Source organism: Podarcis tiliguerta (assembly GCF_965153285.1).
Source record: "Podarcis tiliguerta genome assembly, chromosome: 9".
In the NCBI taxonomy this organism is placed as follows: domain Eukaryota; kingdom Metazoa; phylum Chordata; class Lepidosauria; order Squamata; family Lacertidae; genus Podarcis; species Podarcis tiliguerta.
Genome location: NC_139542.1, coordinates 24,505,489 through 24,528,518, shown reverse-complemented (window position 1 = coordinate 24,528,518; position 23,030 = coordinate 24,505,489). Strand labels below are relative to the sequence as shown.

The following is a 23,030-nucleotide window of genomic DNA, read 5'->3' as shown; positions in this document are numbered from 1 at the left end:
TACAGAAAGGGAAATATGCAAATATTCTACATGCCTTGAAAATCTCAGAAAGACTATACAGTCGTACCTTGGTTTTTGAACAGCTTAGTTCCCAAACGTTTTGGCTCCCGAACGTCACAAACCTGGAAGTGATTGTTCCAGTCTGCGAACAATTTTTTTAATCCAAATGTCCTACAGTGCTTCCGTGGCTTCTAATTGGCTGCAGGAGCTTTCTGCAGCCAATCAGAAGCTGCGATTTGGTTTTCGAAGTCGAACGGACTTCCGGAATGTTGAACGGAACTTCGAATTCCAAAGTACAACTGTGCTTTCAAGAAGGCACACTAAAAAGCAAATATATTGTTGCATTTCACCCCAATCTTCAGTGGTTCAAGGGTTCGGTTTCCTTGGAATGAGGGACAGCAGATACAGTGGCATCTTTAGAGTATGTGGTTTATTTACACACACATATACAATGTGAGCCAATGATGGAGGAGCTCACAACATTAACAGCCCAGAAGTTCCCACAGCCACATCCTCAGATTCAAACAGAAATCAAGCATGTCTCTCCCTTTTAGGCTTCTGCCTACTGCAGCCTGCTTCTAGCTTCTAGCTCACACACTCTAGCTCTGGCTTCTGGCTTCTGTCTTTCTAACTACCAGCCAGGTGAGGGAGGGGGACCCATCCATTTGTCCTCTGGCACAGAACCACTTCCTTTGTCACCTTAATGACCGCAAAATGGGGGCCATTATGTCACCAAGAAGTTGGCCTGGCTATTCCAACAACTGAATCCTTGCTGTATCAAGGAATTAGTAGGGGCTCAGGCATACAGCGTAACTACTCCCCCTCACAACAATATTTTCAGCAAGATGGCTTATGTCAATTAACTGTTGAACTAGTGAAACATTATTCTCATGAGAAATTGCATTTATTTAAGATTATTTAAATTTACTGCAACTAGTTTAGGTATTGCTTACATCATGTTCTATTTATATAGATGCTTACAATTTGACAGCATAAATACACTAAATTCTTAATCACAGAAGCAACAGCACACATCTTCACTCATGCCATAATAGTGTTTCAGTTATTCATTACTCCTTTCTCTTCTTTGTGGGTATACAGAATGCTCCAATATTATGCCAGCAGCTACCTAAAGGGTGATATTTTATAAGCGGTTGCTTTTGAAGCAGGACTCAAGACCCTCCAAGTGTCCCTTTTTTCCAGGGACATCCTTGATTTAGAGAAGCCATCCTGGTTTCTGATTTCAGAATGTCCCACTTTTCCTTAGGATGTCCCAATTTTCATTTGAGAAATGTTGGAGGGTATGGAGTTATCCAACTGCCAAGCCATCTGAAGGCAATCCTGTATAGGGAAGGTTTTTTAATCGTTTAATGTGGTATTATGTTTCATTATGTCTTTATATATGTTGAAAGCTGCCCAGAGTGCTGGGGCAACCCAATAAGATGTGTGGGGTATAAATAGTACAATTATAATTATGGAATGGGACGTCCCTATTTTCATCGGAGAAATGTTAGAGGGTGTGGGACTCCCTCTTCTGAGGTTCTTTGACCCATGCTTTCCACTACCAGTAAGAATGGAACCTGATGGCTTATTTATAATGTGACAACTGACCATACAGCTGGTCTGTCTTGTTTCACTATGGACTTAGAATGTGCAAGGAAGGATGGAGGAAAAATCTGCAGGAGTTCTGCAGGAGCATCTTGGTCATTCTCCCGGTTGATGGGGCTCATTTGACAACAATAGGAAACCAAGTCTTTAACGTCATTTGCCCAGTATTGTGGAATATTCACTGAGTCCGACTCATTAGTCTACCCTTGAGCTAAGGCCCATCCCTTAAATTTGCCACTTCTCCAGATTTTGTGATGTAGTTCTTCAGTCGAAGAATGTATACCAAAATGTGTATATTAGGGGAAATAATATACATTCTTCTGCAAAGATGCTTATACTAGGCCAAATTTTGCAGAAAATATGTATATTAGGAAACATGAGAGATAAAATGCATATGAATGTAGACTTTGCTTTCTTTAAATCAGAATGCACTGAAGAACTGAAAAACCAGAAGTTCACCCATCCCTAGGTGCAAGACCCACAGAAATGAATGGGAGCAATGCAAAAGCATGTTTGCAAATAGCTCCCATTCATTTCAGTGAATGCAGAATAACTGCCCGTTAGACGATGCCCAATGAGAACAGTAAAAAGATCTCTAGGCTGTACAGTATTTGTTAAGGGCTTTATAAATAATAATAATAATAATTAGACGCTGTGTTCTCTTTGTATTGAGAAAATGGCAATAGAAGATGAAATATTTGCTTTCAAAATGCATTATGTTGTGTTACAATAAAACTCTGCCTTTTCTTCAAGGCTTGTCCTGCCCCCATCATTTGCATTATAGTGTCTAGGCCTTACAAATGAGAACCAGAAGCAAGAAACGTGTAAAGACACTGAATATTTACGTGCATCTGTGACTGCTTCCAGCTGTTGTTCCCAAAATAAAACATGACCGAAGCTGTGATGAATTGCCTTTTAAAAAAAACCTGGCCAAACACATATTTTCAGTGAAATTGTCAGCCTCTTATAGAAGGCAATCCAATTTTGGCTTTAAATGCACAGTTAAAGCACCGTTAAACCACATTACTTCCCCCAAATCATCCTGGGAGCTTTAGTTTGTTAAGGGTGCTGGGAACTGTAGCTCTGTGCAAGGTACAAGTACAGTTCCCAATATTCTTTGCAGAAAGCCGTGCACTTTAAATATATGGGATGAACAAAGCTGAAGTACAAATTAGAAAGAAAGAAAGAAAAAGAAATTAGCCCAACTGATCTTGAAAATACATCACCCAAGTCATTTCAAAGGGAAAACTGGTATCAATGAATGGCTAGGTTGTTTTTCACCTCAGTCATTTGTATCCATACCTGCCACCTCCTCAGCAGGTTTCTTTTTAAATAAGGATGTGTCTTCTGCTGCTGCCACCTGCTATTATATCCTGCTAATTCTCGTATCAAGTTGGGACCTGGTTACCCGTCAGTAAGAGGGTTGGTTGGGGAAATTTGCCAAGGAGTATTAATTCAATGTCCATTGATATAGGTAGCCCCCACTCACCCACCTAGTTTTCCTGAATTGCATCTAAATTCAGCATTCTGCAGACAGATTGACTGAAGACACAGATGGGGAGTGTTTCAAGATGTGCTTGCTATGAGTCAGTCATCTGTTACATAAAACAAACCCTGCTTTCAAAAAAACCCTGTTTGCTGAATCCCTTTGTCTATCCACCTCTGTCTCAGAGTATGCCAATTCGCATTCTGATTGCCGTTTCTTACTTTAAAGCTCACCATCCATTTAAAGCTCCCTTATACCACTTTAACAGTCATGGATTTCCCCAAATAATCCTGGGAACTGGTTTCTTTAAAAGCTTCTTTTTAATTCAATGGGTATGCATCTTTTTTAAAAAAGAAAGAAAATAAAAAATAAATATACACATCATGGATATGGTAAGTATACAAAAGAGAGAGAAAATAGCAGAAACATAGAATGTACAATTATATACTGCCCTTTATTCAAGGACCCCTGGGCAGTTTTTAACATAAAAAAGCACAATAATACGTGACATAATAACAAACAAAACCCCACCCATATATAAAGAGTGAAAACATTAATATCTAATTGTAAGGAAAAGAGTAAGGGGGGAAATGGACAAATGGACAAATGAGGTAAGTCATGGATGAAGAAAACAAGCAGGGAAAGAACTAGTTAAAAGTACTTCCAGATAAATTCATACTATGCGGGGACTGTATTGAAAAAGGGTGATTATTAAGGTCAGTGCTATTTTTCCAGAAAAAGAGGGGCCGGAACTGACCTTGGTGTCTTACGTTGGTGTCACTGAGTTATTCTGCTTTTTCTATTCAGAATGATCTGTTAGATATCCTAAACTCTCACAGAACTGCAGTTCTCAGGGAAGACTGAAAATGTCAAGCCTGGAGTCTACATGTTGCCTGATGAGCTCTTTCTGTCAGTAAAATGGTGCTGCCAAATAGCTATTTACAAGATATGATCAAGATGCATCATTCTGAAGCATCAATTAGAGTCTCGTACAAAGGAAGGCCAGAACAGACAGTATATCTCTTGTCTACCTAAATAAGGGCATGGAGAACTAAACCTGACTTTGTTTCTGGTTGGTGCACTTTTGGCTTTGACAATAGGGAACAGAAATATCTCCAATCATACTCATTCTCCTGTCTTCAGGCTTGCCTACCTATAATTCAAAGCAGATGGGGGAGTAAAGGTCAAAATCTCACTCAGATACATCTGGTTCTTAGGCTAGCAAAATGATTCACCCTGATGCTACTCTGATTTTAATGTAGCATGGGGTTGGGTCCAAGATTTACAGTGCCATTCTATGCAGTCTCCCTGTGTTCTGTGGAGCTTACTCCTATGAAAGTGTGTTCAGGATTGCAGCCTTATGCATTAGTAACTTTGTATTAATGCAACATTTTTATAAGTAACTGTATTTTTGTAATATTTTGTTTCAGTTGTCTATTGTTGCTTCTTCTTTTTTGTACACTGCTTAGGGATATTTTAAATATATTAAGTAGTATATAAATTAAATAATCTAATCAAATTGATGGTGACAAAATTTATAAACAGCACTGAAGTGTTGCATTTATTGGATGGGGATCTCTATACTGCACTTCTAGAACTTCACTGAAGGCATAATACATTATGGAGGACTAAGCTTCTGGAATAAGGTAGATCAATGGTGTGGACCCTTTTGGGAACATAGGAAGAGGCCTTGTATCAAGTCAGACCAATGGTCCATCTAGCTCAGTGTTGTCTACCCTCGAGGGACATGGTCGGCACTGTGGTCTAAACCACTGAGCCTCTTGGGCTTGCCGATCAGAAGGTTGGTGGTTCAAATCCCTGCAATGGAGTGCTCTGTCCCAGCTCCTGCCAACCTAGCAGTTCGAAAGCACGCCAATGCAAGTAGATAAATAGGTATTGCTGTGGCAAGAAGGTAAACGGTGTTTCCACACACTCTGGTGTTCCGTTGCACCAGAAGCAGTTTAGTCATGCCAGCCACATAACCTGGAAAGCTGTCTGTGGACAAACACTGGCTCCCTTGGCCTGAAAGCGAGATGAGTGCCACAACCCCATAGTCGCCTTTGACTGGATGTAACCGTCTACGGGTCCTTTACTTTTTTACTTTTACCTTTGTCTACCCTCTCCAGGGTTTCAGGCAAGAGCCTCTGCTGCCTGGAGATGTCAGCAATTGAAGCTGGTACCTTCTAGTATTGATACATCACCCAGGACCAGTTTGAAGGCCAGAGCACAATGGCCTTCCATCACACTTTGGCCCTCAAACTGAGGGAGGAATGAGACACGAGGTGCCAGAGCTGATGCAACTTGTTTTTCCCCTCAACACCACAGGTGCTGGTGAATCCCTCCGTTACCAGTGCCCAGCACATGGAGGAACAAGCTCCATTGGCCCTGGCCCTGCAAGGTGCCATGGCCAATGGAGCTTGTTCCTCCCTTGTCGCCCGGGCACTGGCGGAGGAGGGAGCTGAGGCGGTTTCACCCCAGTGCCTTGTGGCACCAGGCCCAATGCAGCTTGTTCCTTCCTCCACTTTTCAACATCGTGATGTATCACTATATCACGATGTTTGGGTGGTGTCAGAGCTGGCTCCTGGTCCCAGCTCACAGAGGACCAACGCTAGCCGGTAGTAATGTACAAAAGTCTTTATTGAAGTACAGTTTCCATTTTCAAGCCGCAGCGCCCCAGCTCTACGTCTAGGGTTTAGACCGGCGAAGCTCCATCTGAATCTCCGCCCCCTGTACACCAGTTTAAGACTCTAGCCTTACTCCACCTCTTCCGTCTCTCCTTTCTCCTCTGGGTCCTGCTACCCCCCGGGGTTCCTTCCTTCCTGGACTCTTCCGACGCAGACGTTGACCCCCCTGACTCCTCCCTCTCTCTTCGGCGGGCTTTAGGACCTGGCTCCCTATCCGGGCTGCCAACAGTGCCGCCCTCCTGTACATTTGAACTTGGCGCGCGCGCGCAGCCTTCAACCTTCCTCTTGACCGTTTCCTCGCTCCCCGACGGAGGCGTGGTCAATCCTCCCTCATGTTCTCCCGCTGGCAGCGCGCCGCCTGATCCCGATGCCTGGGACTCCTCCCCCCTACTGCCCTCTGGTGTGGACGCTGGTCCGGATTTCCAACTGCTGCTCTCTGAGTCCCCTCTGGCCCCTTCTTCCTGGGGTGTCCCCCTAGGCACCCCCCTTGCCCTGACCATGGGGGCCCCTTTCTGTGAATCATCCGATTCACTGGAAAGACTCAGAGACCTCGGACCGCTGTCATCGCTGACATTTCCTTCGGACTCCTCCCCCTCGCTCTCCATTTCCTCCCTTCCCTGTGCCTCTGCTCCTGAACCCCTGACAGGTGGTGATACATCACAATGTTGAAAAGCTGATATCACCCAGCCCTAGTACCTTCTGTATGCAAAGCAAATGTTCTTCCTCTGAGCCGCATCCCTTCCCCACAAAATTCTAATTGTTAAGCCCGAGAGGCACATTCTTTTAACAGTAAGCTTCCAATGACTATAGGCTGATTATTACACACACTTACACACTCCCCCCCATCCTGCATTCAGACAAGCGAAAAGCATTATCAAAGTTCAGTGATAAATTCCAGCCAGGCACTCAGAATGCAAAGCAGGATCAAGGGAAGAGTTCCAAGGGCCAGACTGAGAGGGCTGGTGGGCCATATTAGGGTCCTGGACCTGAGATCACCTACCATGAAGGAGGTGCTAATATTTTGTATGGCCTGAACTGGATACATTTGCTATACAGAAAACATGAATGTAGAATGTCTAATGGATGAGATTTTGGACTAGGCTATATGGCCAGGAGATTCAATAACAAGCAGTGAAAGGAAGTAAGAACTACACACTCAATTCAATATGCAGGTCCCATTGTCAGCACAAAAGGAAGTCGATGTAGAACACAGCTTCTAACTTTAAGCACAAGTAGTTCAGAAAAGCGCATCCAAAATGATCAAGGGGCTTGAGCTCCCCTATGAGTAAAGGTTACAACAGTTTGCATGTTTCCATTTAGACGGATTAGAGCTGGACAGGATAGAGGTACTGTATATAAAATTATGTACTGTGTGTTGGAAGTGGATGGAAGTTTTTCATAATACTAGAACCCAGGGTCATCCAATGAAGCTGAATGTTGGACTTTTGAAAGGAAATAGTTCTTTACTAAGCTAAACTAAGGGGTTTGTTACTGCAGGATGTAACAATGGTCACTAACTCAGGCAGCTTTAAAAGGTGATTGGACAAATTCATGGAGGATAATGACTGCGGTGTCCTGCTTCTGGTATCAGAGAGCAGCATGCCTCTGAATACCAGTTGCCAAGGAGTACTAAGCAGGAGGAGTGCTGTCACACTCATGTTCTGTTTCAGAGTTTCCCATAAGCATCTGCTTGGCCACTGTCCACAGGATGATGGACTAGATGGGCTTTGGATCAGATTTGATAGGGCTCTTATGTTAGGGTTACCAGATGTCCCCATTTCCCAGGCACTGTCCCTGGGTTTGCAAATAAGTCCCCGGACAAATTCCATCCCCGGAATGTCCCCGGATTTCATCTACTGTCCCCGGGAAACGCAGCAGCGGCAGTCTCAGCAGCCCAGAGCAGTTGGCTCTGCCTGGCTTCAGGAGCTGGTCGGAAGTCCCCATATGATGGTGGTGCAGGGGCTGTAAGATGCAGCTTCCGGGCTGCCTCCACCTTCCCTGACCCCAGCAACTAAGCTGTGAAGGGAGGCTTCATGTTGCCTATCGGAGCAGCCTCCCAACTCCTACTTGCGTGCAAGCAGGAGCGAGGCAGGGATCTCTCAGTTAGGCAACGGGAAGCCTCCCTTCCCAGCTGAGGGATCCCCGCCCCCTCCTGCTTGCAGGCAAGTAGGAATGGGATTGGGGCTGCTTCAGTGGGAAGGGCGGCATCACGCTGCCTGAGAGATCTCTGCTCCCTCCTGCTTGCATGCAAGTAGGAGTTGGGATGGGGCTACTCCAAAAGGCAGTGTGAAGCCTCCCTTCCCAGCTGAGGGATCCCTGCCCCCTCCTGCTTGCACACAAGTAGGAATGGGACTGGGGCTGCTCTGATGGGAAGGGAGGCATTGCGCTGCCTGAGCCTCGCCACCACCGCCGCTCTCAGCCCTCCTTCTCCACTTTCCATGCCTGACCCACCACGCACTGCTTCCTCACCACCACCAATAAAGAACCAACAACTCAGGGGCTGCCCAGGCTCATGGAGAAAGGAGATAGGAAGCCTCAGAGGAAGGGGAAACATGGCTGTTGAGGTCAAGGCGGCGACCGCCCCTCTGCCACTGCCATTGCTGCAGCATCAGCGTCCCGAACATGTAGCATTTATTTATTTATTTGTCCCCGGATTCATTGAAAAAAATCTGGTAACCTTATCTTATGTCTATATGGATAGGAATCTACTATTGCTGCAGCAGAGTTCAGCTGAAAACACCAACTGCCCTCTTGAAGTTGCTGCAGTCATGAGGATGGGAAGCAGCAGTCAAGATGCCAGCCATCCAGCCTCTGATGCATTTCTGCATGCTACTTTACAGCAGCAAACTGTGCTGCCACATTGCTGCCAAACTGTTATATGTAAAGACAGGCATATGGAACATAGACAGCTGCCACATACTGAATTCATCTAGCAGACTGTTGTCTACACTGACATACTCTCCAGGATTTCGGAAAGGAGTCTCTCCCTAGCCCTACCTAGAGACATTGAGAGTGGAATCTGGTATCTTCTCTGCGAAAAGCTGAAGGTGCTCAAGTCCTGATCTATGGCCTGTCCCTGCAGATATTTTGCAGGCAATAAAAAGAGAGCCTTTTTTGCTTTTTTCAAAGTTATTTTGAGCACCTTTCTGTAAACATAAGGCAGAAATTTATAGCAAAAATACGATGAACTCTCCTTACAACTTTAAACAAAGGTAAACACTCTCCCCAAACTCAGAATGACATTATAAATCATCTACGTGCCAACCACCCAATTGCCATCTTTCTTAATATTCACTAAATTCATTTGAAAATATGCAGTTTACGTTGAGAAAAAGGAAGATTAGAGAGAGGGGAAGGGAGACAGAGACAGAGAGAAACGTGGAGCAAAAATTAATAGCAGGAATATGTTGAAAAAAAGAGAGATTTACTTGTTTTGTCCATCCTCCACGTAGGTTGTTCTATAAAAGCCAACCAGGGATCCATTTAGACGGCCTTGGAACATCATGGTCAGTAAATAGGTGTCATTTCCACTGGTGGGAGCCAGCTCTTCTTCTGCCTCTACCACCACATATTCCTGTGGTTTGTACTCAAAGCAATGCTTTAGGGTAATTGACTGGCCAGACGATTTCATGAGCAAGGGCATCCTGGTAATCTTAGTCTCTCGGAGGTGAAGCCACAAGTGCCTGGTCGGGCTTCCCAACTGGATGGTGATAGTGACTGATCCATCGTACAGATCCGCTTCCATCTCAGGCTTCAGTATCAGGTCATAATGAATCGGACTAACGTAGGTGGGTAGCCTGAAATTTTTCCAATCTCCACTTTCATTATTTTCAGCCGGGCATGGATCTGTCTCAGCTGGAGCAGGGCTCGCAGTGGGTGATGCAGTTGACACTGAAGTGGGTGATGCAGTCGGCACTTTCCCATTTTCTTCTGAAGAACAGTCCTGCGGTTTTAAGCCCAGGCCCAGGCTCAGACCCAAAATCAAACCTACAGCAGCTATCACGCCACAGATCATGGCCACATGTTTGCTCTTCATGCAGTACATTTTGGATGACTTATCTTCCATATCCATTCTCTGCATCTCCACTCCCGCTGGACCAAAGCTATATATCCAACATTAAAAAGGCTGATTAAACAACAGTGCTGTAGCCTTTAAAAATATATGCACACCTATTGGTTTAGCAAGCTCTGTTTATGTTTAATAGTTTTCTCTCTCCCTCACCCCCTCGCTCACTTACTTTTCCGTTCTCTCTGCCTCGCTCCCCAGCCACTTCCCTCCTACAGAAACTCAAGTTAACTTCTTTCTTTTTTTTTAAAGAAAGTTTATCCGTAGGAAAGTGAACCGTAAAGAAGGATTTGTCTAGAGAGCGGAGACAGAGGAAATTAACACAGAAGAACATTGTAGCTGCTGCAAACACTTCTTATAAGCAGTTGCAACCCAACCCCCAACTCCTCCTGCTCTGGTCAGAGTTAAATATAAAACAGCGCTGTGTTAATCAGCAGTTGGAGATGATCAAATGCCAAGGCTCCGTCAGCAGCTTTCCAAAAGAGAGATCACAGACTGAGAGGTGTGTGCAACTCCTCAGAAACCTCAACCTTTGTCACTACCTGTGGTTTCCCCCTCCCTGGTATCTTTTATGAGCAATGATTTCCTTGAACTTCCACCCCAGAGATTTGTGCAAGTAAAAAAAACCCCCATGGTTCTCCCCCCTATTTGCCCCTCTCTTAAAAAAAACACATGTCTCATTATGTTTGGGTTTCCTCTTTCTGAGTTATGGAGTTTTTATTCCCCCTCTCCCTCTTTGTTCTGTTATTCCATGTGCTTAAAGAAGGAACACTTGGCCATAAAAGAAATATCTTTTTGCTCAAGACTGTAAACACTGACTTTTGGTGTGCGTACAGAGCCAAGTGCAATCTTCAAGTGTCCCTTCTGCTTTGCATACCAAGCAGGCAATCAGCAGTGGATGTACATCCCCAATTTTGCTATTTATGGTTGGTTCATTTTGTGTAAACAGATAACTAGGACCCTGGGAGAAATGGATAGCACAAAATGATTTGTGTCAGCTAGTTCTCATGTTGTAATATCAAGTTTTGAAATAGTATTGTATTAGACTTCCTATCCTTCCTTCCACTTTAAGGAAGGCAAGGGGGATGTTGCCCCCTTCCCAGATTAACAAAAATCCTCAGATTGCAAGCTTTCTTTCATTCTTTTTAAAGAGGATTTTTCTAGCATTTGCAAAACCTGAACTATTTTTTATTATTATTATTATTATTATTATTATTACTCCTTTCATTTCTACACTGCTTTATATTCTTGAGAACAAAAAAATCTCAAAGTGGTTTACAAACTACATTAAAACATCAAATAAAGCTGTCCAGAAGAAAACATTACAGAATAAAGTTAAATATAAAGTATACATTCAAAAGAAACACAATTAACAGGGAACTAAAATGTTATCTTGAAGATAATCAAAATAAAATATTACAAAGGAGGTCAAGTACAGAATATACATTTAATGCAGCAAAGTTTACAAAAAAAAGTTATGAGACAATGTACAGTCCTATGGGGGGGAATTTGCACACTCTCCTGAATGCACTCCTATTTACTCAGAAGTAAATCCTGTTAAATTCAGTAGGGCTACTCACAAGTGTCTATAGGACTGGACACAATGGGATTTACTTCCCTGTTATCATATGTAGAATCGGATTCCACATTTGATTTTACCAATGAAAACCCTTTGGAGATTTTTGTTACTTTTACTAATCTCACTGCCCCACCTTCCCCTATGAATACATTTAACAGTATATCACTTCAATGCTGGTAAGAGGTCAAAGAAAAGCTGTAGACAAACCATTTATAACCCTCCTGTCCCCACACACCAAACAGATTGTTAAGCTTGCCCCATACATCAGAAAAATTCCTGACATGTCCTGGTTTTTGGGTGTAAAAATGGCATCGGGAGGAATTTTGACAAATTGGCAAAATGTCAGGGAAAATGTGGGTGTATGGCAATGCGATGGAAAAAGCAGTGGAAACAGTTCCAAAAGCTTAAAATCACTATTTTGGAGTTAGGTTTCCCAAAGAAACCTCAACAATTTTGGTGGCTGTCAGAAAACCCTAAGATTGTGGCATGATCCATGGCTGCATAACATCATTAACATAGCAGATTAGACCTTTAAATGAATCTAAGGGCTGTTCTGTGCATTGTCAAATTCCTAGAGAGAAGCCATTTCTGAATAAAAATGTGACTGCTCTCACAGCCTGGGAGAAAGGAGCACTTAAGCCAATTTAAAAGAAATGTAAAGGTAAAGGTAAAGGTACGCCTGCCCGTACGGGCCAGTCTTGACAGACTCTAGGGTTGTGCGCCCATCTCACTCAAGAGGCCAGGGGCCAGCACTGTCCGGAGACACTTCCGGGTCACGTGGCCAACGTGACATCGCTGCTCTGGCGAGCCAGAGCCGCACACGGAAACGCCGTTTACCTTCCCGCTAGTAAGCGGTCCCTATTTATCTACTTGCACCCAGGAGTGCTTTCGAACTGCTAGGGTGGCAGGCGCTGGGACCGAAGGACGGGAGCGCACCCCGCCGCGGGGATTCGAACTGCCGACCTTTCGATCGGCAAGCCCTAGGCGCTGAGGCTTTTACCCACAGTGCCACCCGCGTCCCTATGAAAAGAAATGTAGATTGTCACAAAGCACAAAAATGTGCACACATGTAAATCATCACTGATCTACATGAAATATTCACACAGACAACTACATGGGAATTCCCTGTATGTAGGAATTCTGTAGTGAACAAAGCTGGTCCTCCCAGATTGGCCTGTTTGTTGTGGCTTCTCCTTGCCCCATGTGTAGTTGCTACTGAAATTCCTCTAAAGTTTCCACTTTTAATATTGATTTCAGTTAGGTTCAAATGTACTCAGGTCCAGTTACTTAGTCTGGGTCCATCCCATTAGAAATGGCTGGAACAGGAGGTTGTACCTGATGTTCTACTAACACTGCAATCCTATATGAATCTGCTCAGAAGTTATGCAATGGTGGGGCTTACTATGTAAGAACATAAGAGCACAGGAAGTGTCCTGCTAGATTAGACCAAAGGCCTATCAGATCAATTATTCTGTTTCCACATTGGCCAAACAGATGCTAACGAGAAGCCCACATGAAGCACATGAGCACAATAGCATGCTCTCATGTGTGCCCATGCAACTGGTATTCAGAAACATGTTGTCTCTGATCCTGGAAGAAATGCATAGTCAGCTTGACTTGTAGTCATGAATTGGTCTAACCACTTTTTTAACGGCCCAAGTTGCAGAGAAGAGAAATAAGAAGTCCCATTACGCAAGCAGATTTCCATTCTGCAAGTGGGCAAACATCATTGGCTGTTGTGCAATATGCTTCAACTGACCCAACGTACTGATATATAGGAGATGTTGCAGGAGCTGCACAACTTATGTAGCATAGATTACAAAACCAATATAGGCCAAAATGCTGGAAACAATGTGAGCAGTTAGGTCCTTTCTTTCTTTCTCGCATGGTGAGCTTGTTTGTAGTGTCAAATAAAAATGGGAAGCTTCTGCCCTAAAAGTGGCCTTAATATTGTTGCCATTAACAGTACTCTTTCACTGACAAGTAGCAATCTTGATCAAGATCATGTATAGGGGGAAAGACTCAACAGAATCATCTCCCAGAAGTAACAGTCTTACCTGGGTTCACCCCCAGCTACTATGGTCACAACCACACCTACCATTAAAGTGCATTTAAAGCACACTTAAAGCACATGGCTTCTCCCAAGACTCCTGAGAATTGTCATTTGTTAAGGGTGCTGAGAATTGTAGCTCTGTGAGGGTTAAACTTCAGCTCCCAGGATTCTTTGGGCTTTAAAAGCATGGTATGGGGGTGAGAAGCAACAACAAAGCCCATGTTTTTCATGTATCTTCGACTTTGGCCTTTAGCTGATCCTGTTGCACATCCTGGAAAAAGATCACCTTCACAAAGACTTGCTATTAAGAGTTGCCCAGCATTAGCCATCTAAAATTTTGTGGGCTGCAGCCTTTTTCACAAATTTGCCAAAGCATGGGAGGTCTGTGTTCATGCACAAACTAAGCTATTTATTCATTGGTTAAATTTGTACCTTGCTTTTCCACCTAAAGGTGATCAAAGTGCAATAATATAGATACAAGAAAATGCAAGAAAACAGCAAGAAAATGCAATGTGAAAACAAATTAATAAAAGCAAAGCAGAGTTAGGACATTCTCCCCCTCCCCCATGATGTGTACTGTATTATTCAGCTATAAATCTCTCAGTTAACACCAACTACTACATATTTAGTAGATACCACCCTAAAAGCCAAAGTGCTGTCTAAATAGAATGCCTTTACTCCCAACTGAACAGTCTCTAGAAAATTTGTTGTGTCTCCCTTAGCAAGGAATTTCAGAGCCAAGGAGAAGCCATTGAGAAGGCCCTCTATAGGTGTCAGCTCCCTGGGGCCCTGAGTGCCTGAGCACCCACAAAATTCCCCATGAAGGGGCCAGGCACCCGCAAATTTTGGTGCCAGGGCCATTCACACTGTATGGCACCCACGGCCCTGGGCACCCACAGTCGCAGGGCCAAGTTGGAATTCCTGCCCTCCATGTAAAGGTAAAGGTACCCCTGCCCGTACGGGCCAGTCTTGCCAGACTCTAGGGTTGTGCGCTCATCTCACTCTATAGGCCGGGAGCCAGCGCTGTCCGGAGACACTTCCGGGTCACGTGGCCAGCGTGACAAGCTGCATCTGGCGAGTCAGCGCAGCACACGGAACGCCGTTTACCTTCCCTCTGATAAGCGGTCCCTATTTATCTACTTGCACCCGGGGGTGCTTTCGAACTGCTAGGTTGGCAGGCGCTGGGACCGAAGGATGGGACCGCACCCAGCCGCAGGGATTTGAACTGCCGACCATGCAATCGGCAAATCTTAGGCGCTGAGGTTTTACCCACAGCACCACCCACGTCCAGCCCTCCATGTAGTTCCTGCCAAATGTGATTCAGGTGTGGTGGCCTCTGCTGAGGAGAAGGGCCTCTGCTGAGGAGATTAAAAACCAGACAAACTTGTATGGGAGAATGTGGCCTCACCCTAAGTCATGAGGGCATTTGCGCCCGGATTAAAATGTGTGTGGCATGGAATGAAGGAAATCATGACAAATTTGTTGTATCTCTTTGTTATTTTTCACATTCTTGTAATCCCGATTAGAGAAATATGAAACTGACATGTCAGTACTGAACTCAGTAAACCAGGATGTAAATGCTTCATTTCTTCCAATGTCATGTTTTATGGCTTTCCTTTTGTTACTTCCATGGTATGTCCTATTTTGTTCTAGCAAAAGTCCCAATAAATATATTGATTAAAATAAAAAGGTAAAGGACCCCGGATTGTTAATTCCAGTTGAATTCGACTATGGGGTGCAGTGTTCATCTCTGCATTCAGGCCAAGGGAGCTGGTATTTGTCCCCAGACAGCTTTTCTGGGTCATGTGGCCAGCATGACTAAACTGTTTCTGGTGCACAGAGCACCATGACGAGTGCCAGAGTGCACGGAAACGTCGTTTACTGTCCAACTGCAGCCGTACCTATTTATCTACTCATGCTGGTATGCTTTCAAACTGCTAGGTTGGCAGGAGCTGGGATAAAGCAACAGGAGCTCACCCCATCGTGTGGATTCGAACTGCTAACCTTACTAAAATAAACAGCTGCATGGAACAGGGATAGCCAATGTAGTGTATTCCAGATGTTGTGGCCTCCATCTCCCATCTGCCCTAACCAGCATAGCCAATGATCAATGAGATGCTGGTGGTAGTAGTAGCCTACAATATCTGGAGGGCACCACGTTGGAGACTCTTGATACAGCATTGGAGAGCCTATGGATCAATTTTAGAATCAAGCATGGAAAATGGCTGTGCTCATTTGTGAGAAGCAGATTTTTATTTATTTTTTACCAGCTCCCTCAAAGTCTCCTGATTGTATGGCAAGCAAAACGGCAAGTTCTGCTTGTGGCAAATATATCAGAGCAGGGCATTATGTAGGAAGAAGGAAAACAGAAGCGTGCAGACATGTCTTATGCTGCAACAATCACCTTAGTAATCTAGGCAACCTGACTGATGAAACTCAGAGAACCTCAACATCAGTGTTGTATCACATGCCTCCTGATGCAACACAAAAATCTACTTATTTGGCAAGTTTTGGTGTGACAAACAAACACTACAAACCCCCCACAGCATTGTCTTAATATCAGACTAGTCAACTGAAAGATTCTCACCTCCTAGAGGGTACAATTTAGGCCAAGTTACAACTGGCTGAAATAAGAAGAAATAGCAAGCAACTATATTTAAGCCATTAGAAGCAGAAAACATTTTGCTAGCCCATAGGTGAGAGACCTTATTGTACTAATGACAACACCATGAGATGGCAGCATTGTTTACAGCTGCAGCAGGAAGAATGGAGGCAGCCAAAAAATGGGAAGTCTCAACAGGCTACACAAGTCAAAGCTGGTGTGTGGAGGATTTGGCAAATCATATTAGCTGAGAATTTGACCCACTTTCTGAGCTGACCTGCTTACCTAATTTGGGTCAAATAACAGTTAAGTAGTTACTATAGCTGGGTTTAATATTAAATTTTCTTGTGCTTTTCATTTTTCTATACTGATTTGATGCCTACCATCCATCTATTACATGGGACGCGGGTGGCGCTGTGGGTTAAAGCCTCAGCGCCTAGGGCTTGCCGATCGAAAGGTCGGCGGTTCGAATCCCCGCGGCGGGGTGCGCTCCTGCTGTTCGGTCCCAGCGCCTGCCAACCTAGCAGTTCAAAAGCACCCCTGGGTGCAAGTAGATAAATAGGGACCGCTTACTAGCGGGAAGGTAAACGCCGTTTCTGTGTGCAGCTCTGGCTCGCCAGAGCAGCGATGTCACGCTGGCCACGTGACCCGGAAGTGTCTTCGGACAGCGCTGGCCCTTGGCCTCTTTGAGTGAGATGGGTGCACAACCCTAGAGTCTGTCAAGACTGGCCCGTACGGGAAGGGGTACCTTTACCTTTTTATCCATCTATTATCAACATATTCTCAACATAGTTATATTTATTTTATTTTATTTTTAAAATGATGCCTTGTTTTACATATATCATCTCAGTAATATTTACAACACTTTATGAAGGTCATCATTTTTATTATTGTAGAAAGAGTCTGGAGCTGACAAATTATAGTAAAGCTATGAGAGAGATGAGGTTCAAGGGAGAGATGAAAATTGGTGGCTTCTTGGTTCACAGATCAGAAAGCAGCTCCCACACATTGGGTAATTCACACCTAGCGAATTTTGCACCGGGTTCTCTGTGGATCATTAATTAGCACTCTTCAATTTTTATTGCCTTGCTAATTTTCATAGGATAAGTCACTGAAATCATGCAAATTTGCAGAATGCCGTTACTTATCTTTGAACCCAAAAATCAAATAAACCAACAAGACCTCAAGTATAGGTGGTATGAATAAAAAAAAATCATGATGGCTAAATATAGTCTTTGATTTATCTGAATGAAGAAAAGAAAGTGATTTTGCAATAAGGGAAAGAACCATAATTTCAAAATCATAGGAGCCAATACAGACTAAGCAGATGATGAGTTTATTTTATTTAAATGACTTCATTATGGGAAATTACAAAACCTGGGAAGTTTTGAGTTGCCCCTAAGCTGTAGTGAAGTATTTTGTTCCAATGTTGCTCATGAAGCTGCCAGGAAAAATGAATTGCAACCCATAATTTTATATTTATATTGTTTCTATTCCAGAAAGTCATAGATGCTTGCTGGCACAGGCTAGATGTCCTGCATTCTTCATTCTTCTTCATTCTGCTGTGGTGGTGGTTGGTTTTTTCCCTATTTTCTCTCCCCATCTCACTTGGTTCCTGATCCAGCCATGAAGGGCATGGTCTCAACTGTACAGGATGTAGTCTTCACCCTTGGCCTCCTGTGGTGCTGCTTACTTTTTATACTGCTGTGTTTCTGTGATCCTAGTTTTTCTTGATAGTTCCCTACTGGGACTAATCACAGCTGCTATCTGGACAAATCTTTAGTATTACCATACTACAGATCATGCATGAGACCTGACCAGCTATTTTCTCCACTTGGTCCCTGCTATATAAGATCACATGTAGGAAATTCTATGTAAACTGAACTATACCTGAAAAGAGTTCACAGCAGCCTGCAACCATTTCTGGTAATTAGGGACTGAAGGGATCATGTAGTCATAGGACTAATTCAGTTGCATATCAAGGGATACCTGCTCCTTCAGGGGGAGTGTAACCCATCGAGAGCAGGCCACTTCCCACCCATCCAATCTAGGGAACTGCCCACAGTGCCTCACTCTTATCTGGATTGAGCTTCAGTTTGCTAGCCTTCATCCAGCCCATTTCCAAGGCAAGAAAATGGTCCAGCACATTCCCTGACACCCCTGCAGATGTAAAGGAGAAGTAGAACCGTGTATCGTCAGCATATTGCTGGCAACATACTCTGAAACTCCAGATAACCCTGCTCAGTGGTTTCATGAAGATGATGAACAGCCTGGGGGATAAAATTAAATCCTGAGGAACACTGAAGGTTCTATGAGGCTGAAGAGCACTCCCCAAGCATCACCCTCTGGGAATGACCATCCAAATAGGACTGGAACTACAGCAAGCGGTGTCACACACCCCTAACGTGGACAGCCACTGCAGAAGAACACCATGGTATCAAAATTTGCTGAGAGGTCAACAGAGACACATTTCCCCATTTCTCTCCCAACAGAGGTCATCATACAGAGTGACCAAAGCAAAACCAGACCTAAGCTCCAATTCAAATGGACCTAGAAATTCAGTTTCCTCCAAAAGGGCCTGGATCTGGTCCACAACATCTGCTCAAGAATTTCCCATTTCCACTTGCCTACCACCCGCATCAGAAAAGGAATCTTAGACCTTACCAGTAGCTTTGGACAGTGATTCTTATTCATTTGTGTAGTTAGGAGGTTGAAATAAAATGTAGCCATTTGCTTGCTTTCTGCTGACAGGGCATAGGAGCTGCTTTGGAAAGACTCAAAGAAGTCAACAAAGGAAAGAAGAAAAAAGAGTGGGACAAATCATAGAGAACATAAATGGAACTGGGACAAGTTCTGCTCTGATGTAAGGCTAACGAACTTTGTGGAGTAAGAACAGAAGACCAATTGGTTCCTTGTTTTGGAACATAAGAGTGCAATGGGTTAAGTGGCTCCCATGAATAGACCCCCATTCTTAGCCTTTGGAGTCTTAAATTTCCATTCCCCAGCTGCCGCCAGACCTGTTTCCTGTAAACTCTGCAATCCAGGCTTCATCAACTTGGTGCTGTTCAGCTATTTTGGACTACAACCCCCATCATCCCCAACAGACACATCTGGGAAGGTTGGCAAAGGCTGGAGTAATCAGGACACTACAGTTTGTATTCAGGCAATGTTACTATATGCCAGCTCCAGAAAGCATTCTATGCCTTGAATTTAGCTGTTTATTTAATTTAAGAAACGTCAAGCTCGCCTTTTCATTTCTTAAGCAAACAAACAAACCTCAGGGTGGTTTACAGAGCAAATTGGGGAAAACAGGACTGGGAACGTTAGGAAGGTTGGAAAAAACCCTCAGATGACTGAGTCCAGACTCATAAGCATTACAAAGCTAGAGGCATATGTCACTTGTCTGGCTCACTATAAGACTCAATCATTGCATCAGTCCTCGGATTCATTCTATGAAGAGATATTTTTCTGAAGGAAAGGCAATGCTCAGAGTTTGATGAGATCCAACCCTTTCAGACTCAGAAGTGTGTGTGTGTGTGTGTGTGTGTGTGTGTAAGAGGGAGGGAGGGAGGGAGGGAGAGAAATGAGGTCCCCCCCCCAATCCTATCTGGGGTTCCTAGAGATTGAACCTGGGACCTTCTACATGCCAAGCACTGAGCTCTGACCCTTCCCTGATTCCCCTATAGACTAAATTGTTGATCTATGCTACAAGCTGAAAGGCATTCAAACCTGCCACCTTCAGGGAGAAGCAGTCACTGCCCTGACTACTTGGCTATTTCACCTCCCTCAAAACTCATTGCAGGGAAATTTAAGCATCTGTAAGAATGAAGAGGAAATATGGAACTGATTGTCCTGAAAATTTAAGACCCCAAAGAAATACAATAGAAATAATTCCCCTGGCTCCATATTTCCTGTGGAATTGAACACTGACCTCTTCATCTCAGCTCTTAATGCTGTCAAGTGATCATTAATTCTTAGAACTGCCTGGGGTGTAAACATTGCTGCTTTATGGAGAGCCTTGGTTTATTTAAAAACATTTTCTTTTGCCATAATTCTCACTTGCAACTTGTAAGTGATGTCCTCTTGGAATCGTACATTTTGGAAACACCAGGACTTTGCTCTGAGTGCATGTAATGAAAGCCATTTGTAATTTCTCTTCCAGCTTTCAGACTGAAATGCTTGCAAACTGGCTTCTTCTGTAACTTGATCTTTACTACATTTTCTTAAAAAGTCACATTATTCCCAAAAAAGCCTGATTAATTCAGAACATAATAGCCCTGCCAGTGCTGGATTGATCTATCTATTATGCTTCCAAAAGGTGGCTGGCCAGATGTTTTTGGGAAGGTAACAACCACCCAGCTGTTTGTCCTCAAAATCTGATATTCAGAAGCATATTGCATCGGAACAGAGGGATTCCATTTGGTGAATAATTTAATTACCACCCAGTCCAAAAGCCCTCCAGAAAACTGAAGTTTTAACAGCACATGTGAAAATTGGCAGAAATGAGCTGCTGCATCAGATCTAGTCCAGTATTCTGTTTCCCAAAGTGATCAGTCAGATGCCTCTGGGAATCCCACAAGCAGGACACACGACCAATAGTTCTCTTCTCTTATTGTTCGCCGCAGCTGGTGCTCAGAGATCTGATGCCTCTGAGAGTGAAGTAGCCATTTAGAGCAGGCTTCCTCAAACTCAGCCCTCCAGATGTTTTGAGACTACAGTTCCCATCATCCCTGACCACTGGTCCTGCTAGCTAGGGATTATGGGAGTTGTAGGCCAAAAACATCTGGAGGGCCAAGGTTGAGGAAGCCTGCATTCAGAGACATGCTTCCTCCCATCCAAGTGGCCATTGATAGCCTTATCCTCCATCAATTTATCTAATCCTCTTTTAAAGCCATCTAAGCTGGTGGACATCTCCACATCTTGTGGTAATGAATTCTACAGAGAACAGCATAGGAGGTGGGTCTGAGAACTGCCTGCAGAGGATAGGGAAATCTAGAAAAATCAGCTCCACTGGAAGCCTCTGATGTCTGATGAACAATGGGTCTGAGTTCAACCTTTGGAATTTTCTTTAAGGGCTCTTGAGTAACAGGAATATAAGACTTCATTTTTATCAATGAGGGAGGAAACCAGGAGAGTTAAGCCTATTTAGTATACAAATGTGCTCTGCTATATCTTCTTTAAAAGCATTCTGTGTTACCTAGGGCCAATTAAAACCTGGCTTCAGGGGTTAAGGAAATATAGTGTGACTTCTGAGCAGCAATTGCATTTGCAAAAAATATCAGTACAGTACAGAGATGCTATGCACATGAAAGAAGCTTCAGTGTGGATTGTACCCATGCCATTAAACAGACATTTACAGGCTTGTGAGAAACTCTTGACATTTTGTGTACAGGGAACTTTCTTTCCTACAATATGTAAAGGAAGAGAATTCTTGGCTTGGCTTTCACACAGCTCTGTCAAGTGGCCTAACCTGTTTACAGTGTGATTGACCACTCCATGTAAAGACCACAGATCTCTCTGTCTCTCCTCATTTATTGACTTAGTAAAGTTATTGCCAAGCAATTGTGATGAGGCTTTTATGATTTCTTTGAGACAAGTAATACGGGGACAAAGTTATCCAGAATAAGTGACCTTATAAAAGTGAGGGTGGAATTCAACCTCACATTATGATAATCATTCCATCAGCTCAAGCATTTCTCCTGATCTCCTCCTCTCCTCCCCCTGTGTTGTTCTGGGAGTTTTCTCAACCCTCCAGAGTGGATTTGGGGGAAGCATGGGGGTGAGGAGAGGGAGGGGGAAGCTCTGTTGTGCTAGTAGGAGTCCACACACTGGATTCTGCTGGCAGGACAGCTCAGTTAAATCTAGCCTTGTATGTATATTGAACAATGAAAACAAAGATGGGCTTTAAGACTTCATGGTGTGCATAACTAAGCCTGCATAACTATACCCAGTTACCTGAGAGAAAGTCCCACTGAATTCAATGGGATTTACCTCTGAGACATAAGGGTAAAAGTCAGTTCACAAAGGCCCTTCGAGGGAAATGGAAGCAGGAGCAGGGGATTTACAGTGAGCTGGCAAATGTTTCTATGAACTTTTTTTTTACATTCACCACTTGGTCTGGAAATGCTGCCCACAATATGTAAAAAAAGACACAATACCCAGAAGAGTGCTACCAGATCCTTAAAGAGGAAACCCCACAATTTTCACATACCGTTGTTCTGTAAGTAGACAGAAGCCCCCAAGGACAGTGTTCATGTGCTGGGGATTGTATAAAACTAACTGCTAAGAACAGTTTCTGTAGTTTGCTCCATGTGCTTAAGTAAATTTAAGCTCCCCTAATCTTTTAATACAGTTTTGTCCTGTTTGTACTCTTGTTAATCCACTGGCTTCCACAGGGCCGCCAATATTTTATCAGTTCTAACAGGTGCAAGTCAAGGTATGAAGGTACTGGGCTTCTGAGACAGGGAAGTGAAACAGGAGAAGGGCAGATGGAGAGTCGAGAGGGAGATAACAAATTTGTCAAAAGATTTAAGTGTTGCAGGAAACGTCTGCAGTTCAGCTCTCTTAAGCTCTGCTTGTTTGCACCCTCTTTTAACTTGTGTTTAGCCTCTTTTTCACTTTCTGTTTTGAGACTATATTTACTGACTTTTATAAATGCTGTATAATCAAGAGGTGCAGTTAATACAAGGAGCAATGGACCAAATATAGAAACCAAAACACAAGCCACTCAGGCAGACAACCCAAGTTATCAGTATGTACAGTGGCGGGTGACAGGGTGGGGCAGAACCATGGAGACAGCCTTCCTTCATCATAGCTGCCTACTCTTCCATTTTTTGAAGGGAAATTCCCTTATTTCGAATAGGATTCTTCTGAAGAAAAGGGAAAAGTTGACAGCTATGTCCTTCATTGGTGTCATTGCAGCTTGCCTGGATGATGCTGGGGCAGGGAAGGG

At 43.8% G+C, this 23,030-nt stretch overlaps 1 protein-coding gene across 1 annotated transcript in view; it reads right to left on the bottom strand.

Moving 5' to 3' along the window:
- The window catches only part of ENPEP (glutamyl aminopeptidase), a 60,909-nt gene extending 50,706 nt beyond the window's left edge, over positions 1 to 10,203 (bottom strand). Inside the window, exon 1 of the mRNA XM_083398079.1 lies at positions 9,207 to 10,203. Within this exon, the coding sequence (XP_083254205.1) occupies positions 9,207 to 9,859 (653 nt within the window). The 5' untranslated portion in view covers positions 9,860 to 10,203. The remainder of the gene's footprint in view (positions 1 to 9,206) is intronic.
- Between the last annotated feature and the right edge of the window lie 12,827 nt (positions 10,204 to 23,030).